Source organism: Lepidochelys kempii, chromosome 13 (genome assembly GCF_965140265.1).
Source record: "Lepidochelys kempii isolate rLepKem1 chromosome 13, rLepKem1.hap2, whole genome shotgun sequence".
In the NCBI taxonomy this organism is placed as follows: domain Eukaryota; kingdom Metazoa; phylum Chordata; order Testudines; family Cheloniidae; genus Lepidochelys; species Lepidochelys kempii.
Genome location: NC_133268.1, coordinates 5,815,364 through 5,837,787, shown reverse-complemented (window position 1 = coordinate 5,837,787; position 22,424 = coordinate 5,815,364). Strand labels below are relative to the sequence as shown.

The window sequence follows — 22,424 nt, the reverse complement described above, 5'->3', positions numbered from 1 at the left end:
GGGCTCAAGCTGAGCCGGGGAGCAGAATTGGGCCAGATCCAGAGAGAGCAGACCCTGTCCTGGGAGCAGAGCTGCAGCCCCAAAGCCAGAGAGAGCAGACTTGCCCTGGGAGCACAGCTGCAGCAACGAGAGCCAGAGGGGCCAGAAAAGCAGCCCACGAAGCAGGTCAGTGCTGGGAGCAGAGTCACAGAAGCAGCCTGCAGAGCAGACCTGTCCTGGGAGCAGAGCTGCAGCAACCAGAGGCAGAGGGGCCAGAAAAGCAGCCCACGAAGCAGGTCAGTGCTGGGAGCAGAGTCACAGAAGCAGCCTGCAGAGCAGACCTGTCCTGGGAGCAGAGCTGCAGCAACCAGAGGCAGAGGGGCCAAAGAAGCAGCCCAGGGAGCTGGAGGCAGAGCAGCAGCGGGCAGAGTGGTGGAGCTGGGGCTGGAGCAGTCCGGAGCTGGGTGCGGTGAGCAGCTTGGGAGGCTGAGGGGGACCCTGGGCAGCGGGCCCAGCACAGGGAGACATCTCAGCCAAGAGGATCTGCAGGCCAGGCTTGGATCGTAACCCCAACAGGGCGGGGGCAACACTGGGAAGAAGGGTCCCACCACTTAGAGCCTGAGAGCGATTGGCCACCACCAGAGCAAGTGTCCAACCCACAGCATCCCTACAGCACAGCCAGGGCCTGCGAAGGGGCCTGGGACTTAGAAGGAACAGACTGTGAACTGCCCTGACATTCCAGAGACACAGTTTGTGATGTTCCCTGCCACAGAGCAGGGTGATGTGTTTCCTTTAACCTTTCCCATTTTCCCTTATTCTTTTTAAAATTAATTGTTGATTAAATGATTTGCATTTGCTTTAAATTGTATGTAATGGTCAGTGGGTCAGAGAAGTGCCCAGTGCAGAGAGAGTACCCCGGAGTGGGGACACCCTAGCCCCTGTCCTAGGTGACCACAGCAGGGTTGGGGGTCGAGCCCCCAGGAATCCTGGGCCCAGCCTTGTTGGGTAAAGGAAGTGGAAGCGAGGACTCAGATCCTTTCGCTAGCCCACTTTACCGAGGTAGTGCAGAAGCCAGAAAAGTTCCCCACAATAGCGGGACTATTCCCCCCCTTACACTTATTGTGTAGGAGAAAACAAAAGTACAGAAACACAAATCAAACCACCCTCGTCCCCCCTTGGACAATATTCTAGTCTGGATTTGTCACTGGTGCTGTCTGGAGAACACAGACAACACCCCCCAGTTACTAACAGGAAATGTTGGGCACCTAGAATTCCCAGAGCACAATGGTGGGAATTTATCTCTGTAAATCTGACATCTTAGAACTTAGAACATCAAACACTCTGCAGCCTAATTACCATCACAAATTCCAATTCAGAATGTTTCACCATAGCAATTGTTGCCAAGGAGATCTGCTTCTTGAGCTACAGGTCCAGGCACCTTCAGACACAAAAACAGCGGAGACAGCCTGCACAGACACTGTTAAACGCCATGCTGTTCACCCCCCGTGATATGCTGCTTGCTCTGAGTCTATCCTGGGTCCATCATTTATTTTCCATGAGATATTCAAGGCATTATCACTCAGGGGCAGTGAAGTAAAAAGGAGTCGTGAGTGAATTTTAGGATGCTATCAGGAGGGAATGCTTAGATACAATAGAGATGGTTTTCTCCATAAATCAAGCAGACACTGTTGACAGATAAACCCAATAATTTTATCTGTTATTTTTTTAAGTTAAAGGAAACAGGCAAGAAACTTTTTCCCACAGATTCCGCATACACTGAAAGCCTAACCACTCTCTTTGCACAGTCCCCTCACATTATCTCTTTATTTTAAATATCCATCATTACAGATCAGATTAATTTTTTTTAATTCCATTCATTGTACATCCCAGAGGCAGATGAAGCTGTATGTTTGCTGTGGTCACGGGTTGTTTAGTTAGGAAAAGGGGAGATCTTCCATGCTGAGAACTAGCTGTTTCATAACAGCTTTAATAATGGAGCTCAAAGTACTTATTTACTAATTAGAGGTCTGGGAAGGCCTTGGACAAGAGATACGTTTTGGCCAGTGTTCTAATCTCAGTGGAGATTAGTATTGTCGTCAGAGGATGGATGATCTTGTGGTTAGAGCATAGGACTCAGGACAGGGTCAGTTCCTGGCTCTGCCACAGATTTCCTGAGTGACCTTGGGCAAGGCACTTAGTCGCTCTGTGCCTCAGATAATGGGGATAATAATGTTTCCCTCCCACAGGGAGTTGCGGGTTGAGGCTAAATCCATAAATACCTGGGAAGCGCTGACCTCCCACAGTGAGGAGGGCCCTCTGGGTATGTTTACCCTGCCGCGGGGAGCGAGCCCCCCTGCCCGGGTCGAGAGGCTCCCACCAGCTCCTGAACCTTGTGCTAGTGGAGCCTGAGCTAGTGCTTGGAAAATGTCAACGTGGATGTTGCAGCTCTGCAGCCTCTGGGGTCAGGTGGGCTGGAGAGTCCGAGCTTCCGCCTGGGCGGGAACGTCCACATTGCCAGTTATAGCGAGCTCACTACCGCCCTGCCAGCATGAGTCTGTCTACCTGGCCTGGGAGATTCGCTCCCAGCTGCAGAGTAACAGACCCAGACAGGTCACACTGAAATAGCTACCTAAAGCATAGCATGTGTAGACACTGAAGTGCACCAACACTTGCCACTGATGCAGACCGCTGCCAGGGTCTGACCATAGAGCACAACGCTGTTGTGTGACAGGAGCACACGCCCACATCCGACACTGCCACCTGGATCACGCTGCACCCGCATCAGACACGTGGCCTTCTCTTTGCTATTGATTTGCTGGCAATGGCTCAGACTTTGCACATCTCATTTACCCAAAATGTAAGAAACCCATTCGAAAATAAAATGTTTCAGTTTTTGTAGCACAGCCCTCTGCTGAGGCATCCTGATTCTTTGCTCCCAACTAAGCCGGTGAGTCACCTTCACTTTGTAGCATCTTGGAGAGGTCTCCTTGGCGGCTCAACAGCAGACTCCTAGATATGCTCAGCCTGTCTGGGAATTCTGTCCCCTAGCATGACAAATATCACACAGTTATTTTATAATCGCGATCTCTCTCTCTCTCTCTCTCTCTCATTCCTTTTCCTTCTCCTAGCAGGGAGCTATTTTGACCTCACTGGGAATCTGTATGTGCTATAAATTAAGGATGACAATAGTGCTAAAAAGCAATGAACAAAGAACAGCTGTGCATTGTTCTGATGGATGGAATCATCAGCCTGCCTCTCCCCAGATTGTAAGGTTACTCTCAATAGCTGCTTATCAAGTGTTGCCCATGGTATATTTCCCATAAATAAGGGGTCGCTACCTTGCACTCCCATGAGGAGCAAATTCTGTTTCCATTGCACTAATGAGAGGGGCTGTGCAGTTTCTTTTCCTCTGTATCCCATTAAGTTAATTCCTTTCCCTCCCCGCTCCACACCAGCTAGAAATAGCAGAGTGGGGAAAATTTAGCTTCCATTAAACTTCATTTAATTTCTGCAAGGCCTTCAGCAAATGAGAAATCACTGAACCACCCAGCCAGGTTCAAGCTGGCTTGGCTTCTCCCTGGGCCAGCTTTCTGCTGACTCACTGTCTTTCGCCTTCCCAAGATCCAGCTCCACATGGAGGCTTGCAGAGCGGCCCGCAGCTCATGAGATGCTGGTTAACGCATTGCAGGGGCAGGCTCCTCTCCAGCTGCTGGTGTATGCTTACGCCACACTGGGATTTGGGTCCTGCCAATAGGCCACTTCGGATTTGGAGGGGAAATGACATTCCATTCGCGTAATGAATTTCTCCACGGTAGTTTAAAGAACTGCCTGTTCTCCCTGCAAGAGGTGGGCCCGAATCAAAGCTCCAGCTATGGAAAGCAGATCAGGAGGCACCTGGGTATTGGCCAGATTGAATGGAACTATGGGTAAATCTGAGAAGACTGCATTCTCTCTGCAGAGAGTTTGCAAAGTGGCAAAATTCACTGAATAAATTACTCCTTTGGAATTGTCTCCCCTGCACCAGCTATAACACACTGGGGCAGCCTGGTAAAGAGCTACTGTCATGTCTCTTAAAAGTGTCACTTCACACAGGTCACATGCAGGCCACTGAGAGATCTCTGGGAACCTGGGGGGCGGGAGGGGCGGGGAAGGCTTGGTGAGCAGGGCAGGACCAGCTGTTCATATTCAAGACATTATCTCGCCAAGGTGCACTTGGAAATTGGCCAGTGAATTCAGAGGCAGGCAGCCAGCACGGGGCTCTGAAGTTGGAGATAGTGGCAACGTCCCACACTGATCCAAGAGTGAGTGAGCACCACCACAGCTCCCCAGGCTGGAAAACGGGGTGGAAAATCATATTTCAGGCATCTACGTGTTAAACTCTCTCTGGCTCAGGCTTGGGACACAGGAATTCACAGGCTAAGGTTCATTAGTTCATTCTGGATCACTCATCGTAACTTGTGAAACATCAGCCTTCTGCAAATGTGACTCTTAGCTCATTAGGGGAACATAGACCGGGTGTCCTAGAGGGGCAGGCAAGAGGAGACGTCAAATCATCTCTCTTTTCCATTGTACAAAGAATGCTGTTTTCTAGAACTCTCCTTCCCTTCCCTCCATTAGCAAACTGCAATATGCTAAGAGTCAAGCTAACAAATGGTGGAGTACCATTAAAACACCCAGCTGTTAGCACTGGGCCGGATCCTAGCCACACTTAATGGAAACATGAGCACATGATTTCAGGACTGGGCCCTTTGATTTTTGTGGTCTCTTGTGAACTCCTCAGAATGAATAAACAAACAAAGGGTTAATTTTTCCATGCAGCAAGCACAGGGTCCCATCTGCACCTCTGCCTCCTGGTGCATCAAACTCCCCATGTTGCACACTGAGAAGTTTCCCACACCCACCACATCCATGTATATACCACAACATGGTGCCTGTACTCCAACCCTCCCAGTCTCTGCCCCAGCCTCTCCCAAGACCCTGACTAAGGAAGACAGCTTTCAACACCTGGGAAAGGCAGCAGACACCCCTTCCCCTGTGCGCCTCAGGAACGGCTCCCTGTGGTGTCTCTGTCTTGTATCACATGGACTGGTCCCTTCAAAAGCATCTCTGTTCCTGTTTCCATGACGCTGCTGGAGGGAGGCTGAGATGGCTTCCCTTCAAAGCAGTTACAAGCTACAATACTCAGCAGAAAGATAAAGAGAGCTATTTTTCCTCATCGAGTTGCATTTTCATGACTTAGCACCTCACAGCTAAAAAAAACCTTGGTGTCAATGATTTTCTGGATGGTGCTAATTTGCTACCTCGCTGTCAGCCCCTCCACAGCAATGTGAACCCAATCTCCCAAGAAAAGAACCCAGGGGAAGAGGTCCCAGTATCATATCCAGAAGGTGCTGCACATCATGGAGTGAAACTCTGTTTTTAAAGGGTGATGGGCAAGACTGTGAGTTCAGAAACTGGTCTCTATCCAGACCACTCCGCTCCAGTCCTTGGGGTGGCTCTGGATTTATACCAGTAAGCCTGAGATCAGAATCTAGGGCTAGATCATGCCCATACACCGGGAAACTCTTTGGGTACTGATTCCCCCAAATAGTGCAAAAGGGAGAGGTGCCCAGGTGTCTCCAAAGTACTATCCTTCCCCCCTTTTTAGGACCAGTGAAGCCCTCTTGGTGGGGGGAGATGCAGCCCCACACTGAGTGGGATTGGGGTCAGGGAAACATTGTCCCCCAGCCAGAAAAGGTAAGACAGCCTAAGGTGTCTTTGATAGTACAGCTTAATTGAATCACGGGGGAAGGCCAGCTGGGGCATAAAGTCAACGTGGGAGGTCAGGTAGCCCTGACTTTCTACAGAAGCTCCCTGGGGATCCTCCAAGGGATGGACCTTGTAGCTCCTTCCCTGGGGACAAACTCAGTCCCCCCGCAATGGAATAACCAAGGATCCACAAAAGGCTCTTCATGGGGTTTTTACCCTTAACCTCCTCCCATGGATTTTACTGCAAGAGGGTGTGTTCCAGCTCCCAACCCTAGCTCTCTATTTGTGTTCCAGTCAGATCAGTTAACTGTCAGACTTTGCAATGACCCGAGGCTAGTAAAACTGTTCACTTAAAAGTGTATTTATCTGGATATGTGATCATCTGAATCTCACACCACCTATTGACTCTGATAACTGATGTGAGATGTCAGTCTGCCATTGCTTACAATTCTTTTTATTTATTAGAAAAGGGAAAACCAAGGAAATCCAATGCAAAGACCTCTGGGAATGCAATTTCTGATGGAGAATTTAAATGCAAAGAGGTCAGAAAATAGTATGTCTTTATCTAGCTTTTTATATTGTGCTCCTCCCCAAAGTAACTGAGCATCTCTTCAGAGATAGAACAACAATGATATTGGTATCTGTCCGATTGTCATAGTAACCATAGCCTGACTGCATTGCATATACAGAGACACACGTTCTACACAATGGTCCCTAATATAAGATAATGGACATGTGCAAAAGAGAGTGAGATCCCAGCCGCTGGGGGAAGCACAATGTGTGTCTGACTCCTCAACCATAAGGTCACATTAACAAAGTTTGTTTTGCACAGATTATTAAATTCCTCAGTCCCCCAGGCTTCCGCTGTGCAGCCCACATGAAGACTAGCAATTTAGTTTTAAGACATAATAATACGAGGACTCTCCCAGCTGGCTCAGAAGGAAATGCCTAATTGGGTATGAATGCAGCTTTAGGATGAACACTCACTGCCATTAGCTAAAAAAGGGCCTCACTTCCTGATGGAAGCTGGATACGCTGCAGGTATTTGGGAATCCAGTACATGGATGTAGGGTGACCAGATGTCCCGATTTTATAGGGGCAGTCCCGATTTTTGGGGCTGTGTCTTATATAGGTGCCTATTACCTCCCCACCCCCTGTCCCGATTTTTCACACTTCCTGTCTGGTCACTCTACATGGACGAGACCATTTCTTGCTCTTCCAAACTCTGAATGGCAGTTCCACGGGGTCAGACACATCGAAACAAGAAGGATTTATGAAAGGAAAGCAAAACAATGACCTACCAGCTCAACAGCTACATCAGCCTGATACTCCCACCTGCTCCAACGGCCCTAGCTTTTCTACTGTGACACTTTGGTCCTCGTTACTTAGCACAGGTTCTGTAACTGCAACACGTGTACGGTTTGGCTGGATCAGGGTGTTAGACGTCAATTGCACTACTAATTTCACTGTGTACTTTGGTTGGGCAAATTCGAAAGCACACCTAGCTGCAGAATCCATCGTAAAACAGCAGCACAAAACAGAACTGGTGGTTTTGTTTCACTTCTCTTACCCTTCCCTTTATTAAACGCTGAGCCATCAATATCATGCTCGCATTTCTAAACGGGCAAGAGCAATAAATAAAATGAATCCGTGATTAAAAAAACCCTTTCTTCTTCTGAGCCTACCTTCAGGTATTTGCATTAATTATTATTATGACTATTTATTATTTGTATGGAAGTAGCTCCTAGGAGCCCATTGTCATAGGCTCTGTACAAACCCACAAAAAGCGTATGTGCACACATTGCATTTATTCGAATTGCAGAGACCGGACCAATCTCACCACACGCACAGGTCCACTGCTAAAGCCAGATAAGATCAGTCGATGTTTTGTTACTGGAGTATTGTTATTCTACATTGCACCAGCCCAACATAAATAGGAGTTTCTGCTGGGACACATCACTACAAAAACTAATTTCCCCCTGCTGATACTCACACCTTCTTGTCAATTGTTTGAAATGGGCCACCTTATTTACATTGGCCTCATTAGCACTACAAAAGTGATTTCCACCCCTTCTTGTCAACTGTTGAGAATAGCCCACTTCCCCCTTAATTGAATTGCCTCGTTAGCACTGACCCCCCACACACACACACACTTGGTAAGGCACCTCCCATCTTTTCGTATGCTGTGTATTTATACCTCCCTACTGTATTTTCCACTCCATGCATCTGATGAAGTGGGTTTTAGCCCACAAAACTTATGCCCAAATAAATTTGTTAGTCTCTAAGGTGCCACAAGGACTCCCCATTCTTTATGACTATGTTATTCCTGAGCAGGATGTTCAGGATCATCATCAGCAATCATCACCAATTTCCTATTGGGTTGTCTTTACCATTCCACATTCCTATTACCTTCTTCTTTACCATTCCACATTCCAATTAGCTCCCCTCCTCCTGCCTTCTCCTCACCCGACCTCAGCTGCAAGAACTCAGAAATTCTTTTGCAAACCCCACAAACCAAAACAGAAAAAAAACAAAAGAGAAATAACATCAAAAGGTAGAGTGGAACTAAGAAGATGTTTGGGCAGAAACCATCCTGATAGCTGTCTGCTGCAGCCCTTTCTCCTGTCTTTCATCTGTCTTGTCTTTTTGATACTGTAAGCTCTTTGGGTGCTGGACGGTCGCTACGATGTGTATGAGCAGCACCACAACGGAGCTCTTGTTTCAGTTGGGGACACTGTTAGCATAATAAATATGGATTATCATTACTTTTTACTACAGATTAAGTTAATTAATCTTTTCTTTGACTTTTATGTTGTCCTGTTGCATTGGGTATTGAAATTACCCTTCAGCTGCACTGAACGGATATCACAATAAAGAGATGGGCTGGGTGTCTACTAGGAAACAAGCTCCCATGTTTACTTGTTCTTGAAATATGAGATGGGGTAGTTTCTGTACATGTGAGTCACCTTATATGTCAGTATTTTATGGTAATGTTTTTCCCCTGTGTGTGGTAATAACTTCATAGGGATTGACAGCCCATCAGCAGAAACTGTGTTCTTATCTACTGCCCTACTGCTGTAAGCTATTGCAGTACACAGCAATTACTTCAGCTATCTCAGCTGTATTTCACCATGATTTTGTCACCTCCCTAGGTGGCAAAGTTATAAGAAGAGAGCAACATAAAACAAAGATTTCAGGAAAGCAGGAGTCCGTTTACAAATGAGGCATCCGGAAATCCACTGGCCTGAAAGTTCATCACTAAGAGGGTCTCCTCCTTTCAAACTACTGGCCAGTCCACACACACTCAGAAGGGAAAATAAACCTCAGTTCTCCAAGAGACGAAGTGCCAAATGTCTCATGATTCACTTGATCCTGCAACCAATTCCTCTTAGTACAATGGTTAGTAAGCAGGCAGGCTGTGACTGCTCCTTACTTTATCACTGTAACCTTGTCCTTCCCCTCATTTCTCTATCCATCTCCAACTGTTGTCTCTCATCACGTGTTTAGAGAGTAAGGTCTTTGAGACTGTCTCTTTGCTACATATTTGTACCGCACCCAGAACAATGGGGCCTTGATTGAGGGTTATTAAGCGCTATAGTGATTAATAAATTAATAACAAAATAATAGTAACTCATTGTCATAAATATAAAGGGAAGGGTAAACCCCTTTGAAATCCCTCCTGGCCAGGGGAAAGCTCCTCTCACCTGTAAAGGGTTAAGAAGCTAAAGGTAACCTCGCTGGCACCTGACCAAAATGACCAATGAGGAGACAAGATACTTTCAAAAGCTGGGAGGAGGGAGAGAAACAAAGGGTCTGTGTCTGTCTATATGCTGGTCTTTACCGGGGATAGACCAGGAATGGAGTCTTAGAACTTTTAGTAAGTAATCTAGCTAGGTATGTGTTAGATTATGATTTCTTTAAATGGCTGAGAAAAGAATTGTGCTGAATAGAATAACTATTTCTGTCTGTGTATCCTTTTTGTAACTTAAGGTTTTGCCTAGAGGGGTTCTCTATGTTTTTGAATCTAATTACCCTGTAAGATATCTACCATCCTGATTTTACAGGGGGGATTTCTTTATTTCTATTTACTTCTATTTTTTATTAAAAGTCTTCTTGTAAAAAACTGAATGCTTTTTCATTGTTCTCAGATCCGAGGGTTTGGGTCTGTGGTCACCTATGCAAATTGGTGAGGCTTTTTATCCAACATTTCCCAGGAAAGGGGGGGTGCAAGTGTGAGGAGCTTTCCCCTGGCCAGGAGGGATTTCAAAGGGGTTTACCCTTCCCTTTATATTTATGACACTCATAATACATAGTAGTTCCATAGAAATTGATTCCTTATCACACGTTCCCACATTTCTGTACTCCTGCATTCTCTCCCACATTTTTATTGGGGTCTGTTGTAAAGTTCCCTTTGTCCAGAACACCTCATGCACTGAGCTGAGCAGCACCAGTGGTTGGTTTGGTTTCTCAAAACCTCATCAGCTGGGTTTAGGCTTTGAAAATCAAACCCTGGGGAGGCCCAGCTCTAGATCTCATGTTGCCTGAATGTCAGGGAGTTTGGAACAATGGCTCTGTATCGAACCCACGTCTAGTTTCTACAGAGATGGACCAAACCTGGGCTGGGGCTAGGTTTGGCAAAGTCTTGTCAGTCTGGTTTTTAGTTTGCATATCAAAATCAGATTCTGTTTTCGATTCCTGTTCCATTTCAGTTCTTCTACCGTCCTCACCCCTGGAGTATCTGAGCACCACGGGCCCTCTGACTGCATCCTTTTTAAGATGCACGATCCACACAGGACATATTGGTACTTTGCTTTGGGGCACCTGTTGACACACTGTCTGAGTTGAAACAACTGAGTATCTCACTGACACTATTAATCTGTTTTTAGCTCATCAAAACAGCAGCTTCTCTGAGTGACTTGTCTTCTGTAATCCAGCTCGAACTCTAACAGCAAAGCAAAGGGCATCAGTCTCAGCAGGTTTTGACTGAGCACATGCCATGCAAGTGCATAGCTGCAGCACATCAAGGTTGCTAACCAGTTCCACTCCACGAGAGCCTGTAGAATCATCTGTCATGGGTCTAACAGAACGCTCAAGACAGGGCTCTTTAAGGTTCAGACTATATCCAAGGCTGTATGTCAACTAAGCTTCATACACATCATTCGTGGTGTATCTTCCAAACACTCTCAGAGAAGCACAGCAACGAGAGAGAAAAAAAGAACTATGAGACCATCTAATCCATTCCCCACCCCCGGAGTAAGACTATCCCTTACAAGACATTATCTTTCTATAGAGGGCATGAGTTAGATTGGTCCCTACAAGACATAACCTCCCGTGGAATCCAAGGAAATTTTAAATGTCTCAAGTAATAGGGATCCCACCCATTCACATGGGGAGTGATTCTGTAGTCAGTTAATTTTAGGGTGACCAGATAGCAAGTGCGAAAAACTGGGACAGGGGATGGGGGGTAACAGGTGCCTATATAAGAGAGAGCCCCAAACATCGGGACTGTCCTATAAAACCGGGACATCTGGTCATCCTAGTTAATTTCATGGTATTCAGCCCTTTCTTAAATTCATTTGATTGCTTCTTACCCCCATGTGACATCCTAAGGGTCCATTTCTCTTCCACACACCAGAGAGCACTTACCCCTAGGAGTAGTCCCATTGTAAATGCTTAAAAACACGGGGGTTACACAGCCAACCCTGAAATAATGGATTTCATCCTGACTGCCCTTTCTCTTCCTTTAAATCTTAAAGGGATACTATATCCTTAACATTCCCCATCCCTGCCCTCAACCTCTTCCCCCTGCAAACCCTGTTTCCCCACCAGGTGTCTGTTACAGCACAAAACGACATGGATCTACGGGGTTTGCTGCTTTTTGCATTATTTCTTTGCACATGTGCCACAGCCATCAAGAATGTCAGCAAATTTCTGGGACTTCGATTAGTTAGTGAATTGCTGATTATAACATTTGTTAGAAGAGTCTCTTTTTTTTTTTTGTGGTTTAGGGGTTTTGGAGGGGGGGAAGTCAGAAAAATAACTTTAAAAAGTTGGTCAGCAAGCGACCCTAGTTATAACAAAGAGTTGGCTTTAGGGGAGAAAGGTTCTAAGATGCCAACAGCACCTTAGAAACACTGAAGCCAGACAGAGCTGGTGGACAGAATCACAGAATCATAGAATATCAGGGTTGGAAGGGACCTCAGGAGGTCATCTACTCCAACCCCCTGCTCAAAAGCAGGACCAATCCCCAGCTAAATCATCCCAGCCAGGGCTTTGTCAAGCCTGACCTTAAAAACCTCTAAGGAAGGATATTCCACCACGTCCCTAGGTAACACATTCCAGTGCTTCACCACTCTCCTAGTGAAAAAGTTTTTCCTAATATCCAACCTAAACCTCCCCCACTGCAACTTGAAACCGTTACTCCTTGTTCTGTCATCTGCTACCACTGAGAACAGTCAAGTTCCACCCTCTTTGGAACCCCCTTTCAGATAGTTGAAAGCAGCTATCAAATCCCCCCTCATTCTTCTCTTCCGCAGACTAAACAATCTCAGTTCCTTCAGCCTCTCCTCATAAGTCATGTGTTCCAGTCCCCTACTCATTTTTGTTGCCCTCCGCTGGGCGCTTTCCAATTTTTCCACATCCTTCTTGTAGTGCGGGGCCCAAAACTGGACACAGTACTCCAGATGAGGCCTCACCAATGTCGAATAGAGGGGAACGATCATGTCCCCTGATCTGCTGGCAATGCCCCTACTTATACAGCCCAAAGTGCCGTTAGCCTTCTTGGCAAGAAGGGCACACTTAGGTGGAAGAACTGCTTAGTTTAGCTCCCTATTGGCTGTTATACAGTTTAAAAAGCCCAAAAGCTATGATAAAGCAATCTCCTCTCTACACCAGCTCATGACTTCTGCTTGAGATATTTCCCACCAAGCCATCCACAATTTTCTATTTTGGTGCTATATAATAAATGGATATGATCCCCCAGCTTCTTCAAGTTATATATTATAGGATGTCGTACTCCGGTTGGCCACGATAGAGCTGATGAAATTGTGTGAGGGGCTGAAGTCACTTGGCATGTTCAGTGAGGCGAGGACATGGCATCATTCATTTCCATTGTGGAAGAATGACTCCTGCCCTGCACTCTGGATGGAAAGGAAAGACAATTGAGGGTCCGCATTTAAAGAAAAAGTACTTCTCTGCAATCTCAAGGGTCCATTCTTCTCCATGGGGTAACTGTCAGTGCAGCTCAATTATTTTTACTTTGAATCTAGTTAGTGTCCCTTTAAATAACTGAAGTTGTGGAAATGGAAGATTTAACAGCACTGGGTTGAGCCAGATACAGGGCTGGCAAGACCCCCAATATACAATACGCCTCTGTGCCAATCTGTGATACCTTTATATAGCAGCAGTGAGGTTGCCAATCATCCCCCTAGTAATGTAGGTCTGTTATAACTAGGTAACAATGTTTATTGTAACTATGTTAGGGAGATCACGTTAAGGTCACCAGAATAATTTGCTTATTTTCATTTGAGACTTAGGCCATTTTTTACCCTTGAGTACCAGAAGCCACAAGTGAGGTCAATAACTTGTAACTGTGCAAAATACTATGTGATGAAGGGCCTGATCCTGCCAGGCACTGAGTGGAATCAGCTCACATTAATTTGATGGGAATTAAGAGAATTCAACACCAACAGAAATGGGTCCACGTTTTTGTAGGAAAGACACTCCAAAACCAAAGTCACATTATTTGATATGACTTCACTGCACCAACCTAACCCTGTTCTCTCACAAACACTGTAGTGGAGCAAAACATGGACGTATTAAACATGTGTGTAATTTTTTTTAACATGGGTAAAACAATGTATTTTCCCCAACCTTGTTCTGAGAAATGGATGAACGATTTTGGCTGAAATTAAAAAAAAAAAAAAAAAAAAAATCCACCTGAGGCACATAGTGATGTGATAAATTTACTAGTAATAAGTCGCCAGGACCAGATGGGATTCACCCAAGAGTTCTGAAGGAACTCAAATATGAAATTGCAGAACTACTAACTGTAGTACGTAACCTATCATTTAAATGAACCTCTATACCAGACGACTGGAGAATAGCTAATGTAATGCCAATTTTTAAAAAAGACTCCAGAGGTGATCCTGGCAATTACAGACCGATAAGCCTAACTTCAGCATCTGGCAAACTGTTTGAAACTATAGTGAAGAACAGAATCATCAGACCAGAAAGAAAACAATATGTTGGGGAAGAGTCAATGAGGCTTTTGTAAAGGAAAATCATGCCTCAGTATTCTATTAGAATTTTTTGAGGGTGTCAACAAGCATGTGTACAAGAGTGTATTTGGACTTTCAGAAAGCCTATGACAAAGCCCCTCACCATAGGCTCTTAAGCAAAGTAAGTAGTCCATGGATTAAGAGGGAAGGTCCTCTCATGGATCGGTAACTGGTTAAAAGACAGGAAACAAGGGGTAGGAATAAATGGTCGATTTTTACAGTGGAGAGAGGTAAATAGCGGGGATCTGTACTGGGACCAGTGTTGTTCAACATATTCACAAATGATCTGGAAAAGGGGGTAAACAATGAGGTGGCAAAGCTTGAAGACGATACAAAATTACTCAAGGTAGTTAAGTCCAAAGCTAACTGCGAAGAGTTACAAAGGGATCTCACAAAACTGGATGACTGGTCAACAATATGGCAGATGAAATTCAATCTTGATAAATGCAAAGTAATGCACATTGGAAAACAGAATCCCAACTATACCTATAAAATGATAAGGTCTAAATTAGCTGTTACCACTCAAGAATGAGATCTTGCTCTGAAAACATCTGTTCAATGTACAATGGCAGTCAAAGAAACAAAGAGAATGTTACGAACCATTAGGAAAGGGATAGATAATGAGACACAAAATATCATAATGCCACTATATAAATTCATGGCACGCCCACTTATTCAGCTTGGAAAAGAGATGATTAAGGTGGGGTATGATAGAGATCTATAAAATCATGAATAGTGTGAAAAAGTGAATAAGGAAGTGTTATTTACCCCTTCACATAACCCAGGAACCAGGGCTCCCAATGAAATTAATAAGCACAGGTTTAAAACAAACAAAAGGAAGCACTTCTTCACACAATGCACAGTCAACATGTGGAACTCGTTGCCAGGGGATGTTGTGAAGGCCAAAAGTATAACTGGATTGAGAAGAGAATTAGATAAGTTCATGGAGGACAGGTCCATCCATGGCTATTACCCAAGACGTTCAGAGGCACAACCCCATGCTCTGAGTGTCCCTAAATTTCTGACTGCCAGAAGCTGGGAATGAACGACAGGGGATGGATCACTCGATAACTGCCCTGTTCTGTTCATTCCCTCTGAAGCATTTGGCACCAGCCACTGTCAGAAGACAGGATACTAGATATTGCATCCTGTGAACAGATTACAGTGAGCAAGATAGAGGAATTTGAAGAAATATGTGAAATAGGCAAAAGTGAAAGACAACCTCAAGCCAGAGTGCCAGCCACCCACACACCTCTGTGCAGAGAGCCAATTCAAGGCCTATGCACCAGCTATCTCCCAGGAAAAACCTATGTTGGTACTTAAGTGGGGCTTCACATAAGCATTATCAGGCCACATTCTTCTTAGATCAGACTCTGACAGGAGAAGCAGAGGTGGCAGGAGAGAAATAATCCAATGAAAATCAGAGATACAATGGGACTGATTTTCAGTCGGGGCAGAACCCAACCTTTACTCCAGCAGACACCGTTTTGCACATGAAAATTCTGTCCACTGCATGCTCAGCTGTTAGTGCATGAAAGAGCTTGTGCAAAATTGTGTGTTTACAAGTGAAGGCCAAGGTCAGAAAATTAGGCCCATTATATATCCCATGAACAGGCCACCCCTTGTGTTAGCCTGGGGAAGGTGTCAAAAAATCAATCACAATATAGAGACACAAAATTGTGTGTGTTTTTGCCCCCAAACTGGCACAAAGGGGCAACAGCACATGTCCAGAGGGAAGTAGACCCGTTGGCATCTCACCTGGATTCCTGTGGTGAGCTAATCATCAGCTGTGAAAACTGATCACCAGCACTGGGAAGCCTATCTGCTCACCTCTCCAAGCAGAAATTCAGGGGATCTGACCTTTTGAAGCCAAAGTACCAGCCACCCACACAAAGTCAAGAGAACGCCAGCACGCTGCTGTGGGTTGCCACATCCCATAATTCATCCCTGAAAGAAGACCAGGTCCAACAAGAGCATGCAGAGCTAGCATTGGCTGACAAAGCACCACTATGCCCCAGGATGCCATTACAGCTCGGGGAGTGGAACGGAAAATAATGGCACAAAGGACAAAGCAGATTAGACCCAATTGTTATATGGCTGCTATGCCATAACTATTAGGCTTTCATATAGTTAACCACAATACTGTTTTAACTACATTTTTGAACTGAATTTCCTTTGTTTTTTTTTTTAAACAATCATCATAGTGTGAGATGTGAGGGTCAAAACCGAGGAAAAACAAGAAAAATCCTGGCTGAGACCTGCCTATGTAAATGGACATACCATGCACATAGATGTACAATAGTTGACTTCACTGTGTGATGTCAGACTCTAAAGTGTGGTGCCCCAGATGTACTTGTTACAGAGTTGCCTATGCAAATGCATCTATCTGCATTTAAAACAGAATCCATGTGCACTTTTTCAATGTAGGAAACAAACGTGTTATGACGTTTCGCTGTAAGGAGACAATATTGAGAGTCTAATCGCTGACCCAAACACACCTGCCTTCATTTCAGCGGGTGAAGCGCTCACTACCTGCACTATGGCGCATGAAAACTCCCCAGAGCTCCGCCCCAGTGGAAACTGAGTCAAATACTGCACATGTGCATCGCAGATGAAAATCACCCCTGTGCAAAAGGCCTATGCACCACTTGTGCTCCCAAAACAGGGTTCATCTGATGGGGGAGGTAGCAAGGTCTAGTGGCTAGGGCACCGCACTGGGAGTCAGGAGACCTGGATTCTGAGCCCAGCTCTGCCACTGACCTGCTGTGTGATCTTGAGCAAGTCATTTCACCTGCCTGTGCCTCTACCCTCTCACCCTTTGTCTGCTTTGCCTACTTAGACAGTAGCCTCTTTGTAGCAAGGACTGTCTCTCACTACATGTAGGTACGGCACCTAGCCTTATGGGACTAGTGTTCTTTGGGCTCTCTAGGCACAAATGTAATACAAATAAATAATTATAAAAACAAATGGGGCATAACTGGTGCATAGGCTTTCATTCATCTATATGTGAATTATGTTCTTTACATCTGTAAATGAGCAACGTACCCGGGCTCACTCTGGTACACGTATGGCCCAAAAGACTAGAATGATAGTCAGCTTCCCAGTACTGTGTAACACGCATCTGAAGCATCATAACATGTAGGCCCATGAAATGATCACTGGTCCAGCAGCTGAATGCTGTATACGCTTAGACCGCATTTTCCTGATTGATGCTTGAGGGGAAACAGTTTTGGGGCAGAGCTTTAAAAAACAAAATGTCTGGAGGTTTGCAATGCTCTGAAGTGTTCCTGAGAGAGAGGAATAGGTGGGAAAAGTTCAGGAGAGGTGGTCAATGGTACGTCACATGGTTGTGGAAATAAAGACATTTATTCCCTGGATATGGGGCCCACTTCTGGAGCATACAGGGTGAAATTCAGACACTTACCACAAGGTCTAACCACCGCTTAAGCCCTGTTTTGAGGATTTCAGTAGTACAAGTCTTGTGATGGTCCCCTGAATGGGGCTGGATTTCACCTCTGGGGAAGGTCCGTGAGAGATGATGTAAAGTTTGTAGCTGCATGAATCTGAGATGTTTCCATTACTCCCTCATGAATAGCAAGTGACATTACAAAGCTTTGTTTCTGAAAAGGGCCCTGAAGAGATAAATTCAGGACTGTGTGTCTGTCTGGATTAATCACACAGGTCAGGATTCAGACAGGTTAGCTACACTATCCTCTTTGTACTAAAAAAGCTTCTTTGCATGGGGTTAACCTGCCATGTGCCATTTTGCTTTCATCCCATTCCACTTTTGTCATCTTTATCTTGACCCCTGCAATCACACTGGCCATTGCAGCTACAGAGTCAGCCCCTAAGGATTGATTTTGCCTTTATGTGTAGTTAACAATCAAGTACCCTGTGCACACATACACAGGGCTTGTTCACAAAATACAAGCTTGATTTTTGGAAGTGCTGAGCACTTGGAAGCTCATGAGAGCCAAAGGTGCTTGGCAGCTCTGAACATTGGGTAACATGTATTCTAATTGTAGACCAAATGGAGAAATCGAGATATATTGGCATGATTTGCTTCTCACTCAGTTATGATCTCTCTGGGAGAAACCTGGGCCCCACCGAAATGAACACCCATGCTCCCATGTATGTCAGGGGAGCCAGAATTTCATCGTCTAAGTTTACTCAGCAATAAGATCTCTCTGAGATGCTTCCACCTACAAAATGGCTGAGCACCTGAATGCACCTCCCAACGCCTTTTGGTACCATCGCCATCACGTAAAGGGAAAAACTTTGAAAACCAGGGTCAGGAGGAGGCAAACCCTCAATTCAAAACAAACCCAAAACCTACCACAACAAAAGGACAAGCCAGACATATGCCTCCGCCTTACAGCAGATGTGGAGAAGAGCCTGGTGAGGACCACGGAAACTCCCAGAGGGAAGGGAGCGGCAGTAACAGAGCAGGACGTCATGCAGCTTGGCATCCCCTTTATATTCCCACAAACAACAGGAGCTCAACTGCGCTTACGTCCAACTGATCGGTGGGATACAAACATTCCTTGCTAATAAAGGGCATCTGAGTGCAAACGCCTGCCTTGGGACTGCTCCTTTGTCTACCACTCCCTCTCTCTGCTGTCAGGAATCAGACACTGATCAGCCTTTCTTCCCTGGTGCAGCTCTACTTTAGCAGCTGCCCGTGAATATCTTCCAGTCCACAGGCCAAAACGGTGCCAGACACAGATCAATCAAAGCCGGGGATAGAGGAAGGGGAGAACTGTGGGGTAGAGAAGGGAGACCCAGCACAGACAGCAGCGCCTGGGTCAGATTTTTTGTTCCTTGCTGCTAATAGCATTGCTCGGCTGATTCCCAGCTGGACCAAAAAAACCAGCACTGCTCCATCTAAACCAGAGCCTAGTGATTAATGAGCACAGCCTGTCCCACAGCACATTGTGATCAGAGAGAGGAGGCAAGCCCCCAGATACACGAGCGAAGGAGCCAGGCGAGTGTATTCACCTAAGAACCAGACGGGTTTGTATTGCATCTGGTTCAGGGCTGGGAAATGTGCATCATCGCAATCACACTTCCTGGGGTCAGCGACCCTCCAATTTTGCAGGGCTGCTTGTTTGATTTTTTTTTTTAGGTGGTCCCCCCGCCCCTTCCTTCTTAATAATTGCACCGTGCATTGGGGCAGCCAGGGCTCAGGAAGGGAAGGCACAAAACCGGCTGGCTCCGCGGGTGTTTCCGAGCTGCAAGATGCAGACAGGCCAGCGTGGAGGAAAAATAAAGGCAGCTTAAACCCTGCCACCCTGCAGCTCGCCCCTCCTCCTCTGCTCACATCGCCTCTCCCCCTGCAGCTCGGCTTTAGCCACCCGGGGGATGAGCTGCCAGGCATCGGCTCCCGCCCGGGCTGCCCCGTGCTTGGCCCCTGTCCACCCAGCTCCAGCCGCCGGCCCCGGGGCAGGCTGCGCAAAGGCGCCCGCACTGGCTACTCACACGTAGGCGTGGTAAATGAAGGCCCAGCCGCGGGGTCTCTCCAGCACGTTGTAGAGGAAATTCTGCAGCTTGCGGTAAAAGGCATTCCTCTTGGGGGGCTTCCCCGTCCCGGAGATCCCGGAGCGGGGCTTGCTCAGGATGCTGCCCCGCTTGGTGCTCTCCGAGCCGGCGATCAGCAGCGCCCCATCCCGGTTGGAATCCGGGGCGCCGGGATCCAGCCCCACGAACCCCACTTTCAGCTTCTTCTCTCCGGTCGCACCCGGGTACACGCCTCCGTTGCGGGATTTCTGCACCATCCTCTCCCCGGGGCTCGGTCGTTTGCCCGGGCTGGGGTGGGGGAGGGGACCGATCCTGGCTGGCTTTCAGAGGGGGCGTAGGGTGAGGGGCGGCGGGCAGGGCAGCAGCCCGGGGCCGGAGAGCGGCATGGCAGGGCCGGAGGGAGGCAGCCGGGCAAGGAGCGCGGAGATTCGAGCAGGAAAAGCCGCAAGGGCGCTCTGCAGCCTGGCCAGCCCCCTTCGCCGCCTGCCTGCTGCAGCTCCGCCCGCCCTGCGCGCGTTCCCTGCCTCTCCAGGGTGGGGCTGGAGGGGGGAGCCCCTCCACATGCCCCCGGCTTTGCAAAAGATCCCCCCCCCCCGGCCTTCCATGCATGCTCCTTTGGGGGAGCCCGCGGATGAAAAGGGCGTGGGGATAGATTTATTGGTGTTCAGTGTTATCGTCCTCCTCCTTTCCCCGTTGCGCTTTGCAACTAAAGAAAGAAAATCCAGGCGGCTAGACACAGGGCTGAGCCCCGGCACCTCTGGGCCTGGCAATTCCTAGCCCCCCCACCCCCCCAGCACCTCTGGGCTTGGCAGTTCCTAGCCCCCCCCCCCCCCCCAGCATCTCTGGGCTTGGCAGTTCCTAGCCCCCCCCCCCCCAGCATCTCTGGGCTTGGCAGTTCCTGGGCCCCCCCCCCAGCATCTCTGGGCTTGGCAGTTCCTAGCCCCCCTCCCCGCAGCATCTCTGGGCTTGGCAGTTCCTAGCCCCCCTCCCCGCAGCATCTCTGGGCTTGGCAGTTCCTAGCCTCCAGGCACCTCTAGGCTTGGCAGTTCATAGCCCTGCCACCTTTGGGCTTGCCCCGTCAGTTATGAAAGTGAAAAAATGGCACGAGCCCATCCCCTCGTTCATTACAAATTAAGCAGTGGCTGTATACCGTCCAAAGGTGTAGTCGACTCACCTGTGGGGAGTGCATGCCCTCCCCCACTCATTAGCCATCAGCCCCCCCTCCCCAACATGCACAACTGTATCCCCTCCCAAGCCAGGAAGCCAGCCCCCTATTCCCCACACACACACACACACATACACACGCCAGGTCCAGAGTGACTCCCCTCCCTCATGCAGACACACAAATGGCTCCCCTCCCCAGGCCCAAATGGATCCTCTACCCACAGTTCTTTCCTGCCAGACCCTGATTCTTTGGGAAACAGCCAAACGAAAGCCCCTGCCACTGGAGGCACTTCTCCCCCCCCCCCCCCATCCCTCTGTTGAAGGCAGAGAGCAGGGGCCACCCCCACTCTTCCACAGGGGATGAGGCCAGGAACCACTGTCTCTCACTTTGCTCTTCTCTGCAGGAAAAGGGAGAAGGTTATCCTGGGTGGGAGGGCTGGGCTGCTGGCTGTCTCTGTCATTCTTGTGCCTTGCTCCTTTCCCCTCTAGATAGGTGATGTGGGAGGAGTGGCACCCAGTGCAGGGCGCTCCTCTGCCAGAGTCCTGGCAGAACTTCAGGACTTCAATGCAGCAATCCTGCTAAGGGCATCAGGGCAGAGCCAGGTCTGCCTAATAAGTCACGTGTCACCTTGATGTTTAAGCCAAGTTTCAGGGAGACACCACACAAAACCTTGCAGAGCATGTATCCCCAGGGCTGGCTCTGATTTAGGGTCCTCTATCTACCTACCATTGGGTTTTGTACAATCTCACATCACTGTAATATTTTGACACCTCCCAGGAGAAGTTGACTTAGCAAATTGAAGTCCCTAGCGGACTAGAGGAGCTCTGGAACTGGAACCCTCATTGTCTGCTCTTCAGATTCTGCCATGTGTGGTTCAGAAATGAGTTAGTTTGGGACAGCCATACAGTAATGTGCACAAAGGGGAACACCTCTAATGTCCCTCCAACACAGGTCAGAAAGAGAAATCATCCTGTGCAAGTCGTTCAGAAAGCAAGAGCAAGAGCTAGTTGAATGATGGAAAGACTGATGTGCAAGTATATCCATGAAGAAATTACTCAAACTCAGTGTACGGTCATGCTGTTCCCTGTTTGTGAATTTTTGTGAATAGTTACAAAATTACTCGTGTTCTTTAAAGATTTGTGCCCAGAGTGCACGCCAGCAGAGTGCAGAAACCATAGTATGCGAGCAATCCCATGCCATGAAAAGCGAATGACCTAGCTGAAGTGAGCAGTTTGAAAAATTATTTGTCCAAACTATTGGGCAAGCGTTTACAAACTACATACACAAGAGTTTGCGAATGTTTTGTGAGCCCAGAAGTAGCACTTACATTCATTGCATCCTACTTGCCCAGCTCCCCTGCTCATTATTTTGTGTCGTACTCCAGTGGTCCTCAGAATGCCACCTATGCCTGAACGACAGGGATAGAGCCCATGGTCAGAGGAGGCCGGGGCAGAGCCACAAGTGAGAGACAAGGAGGCCCACACCTGCATGCTGGCAGCTGGCCATTCTTGTTGCCTTACATGGGAGGAAGTTCCGGAGTGAGTGGAAAACAGGAGCTGACTGGAACTGAGAACAAGAGTTGGTGAGGGAGATGACATTTTGGATGAAGCCCTAATATAACGGAGCTGCCCCTCCCCAACCCAACTAACTCTGCCTGGGACTCTAAGTGCATCCCCACCTCCTCCTTCCAGGATTTCCTACAGATTGTATTTTGTGGCACTGTGTCAACCGTCACG

General features: G+C 47.4%; 1 protein-coding gene across 16 annotated transcripts in view; it reads right to left on the bottom strand.

The window, feature by feature from the left end:
* Positions 1–20,031, bottom strand: part of KCNQ2 (potassium voltage-gated channel subfamily Q member 2) — a 122,279-nt gene extending 102,248 nt beyond the window's left edge. For all 16 annotated transcript variants that reach the window (XM_073309034.1, XM_073309043.1, XM_073309035.1 and 13 more), the window contains exon 1: positions 19,485–20,031. In XM_073309034.1, the coding sequence (XP_073165135.1) occupies positions 19,485–19,780 (296 nt within the window). In that variant the 5' untranslated portion in view covers positions 19,781–20,031. The remainder of the gene's footprint in view (positions 1–19,484) is intronic.
* Positions 20,032–22,424: the final 2,393 nt, after the last annotated feature.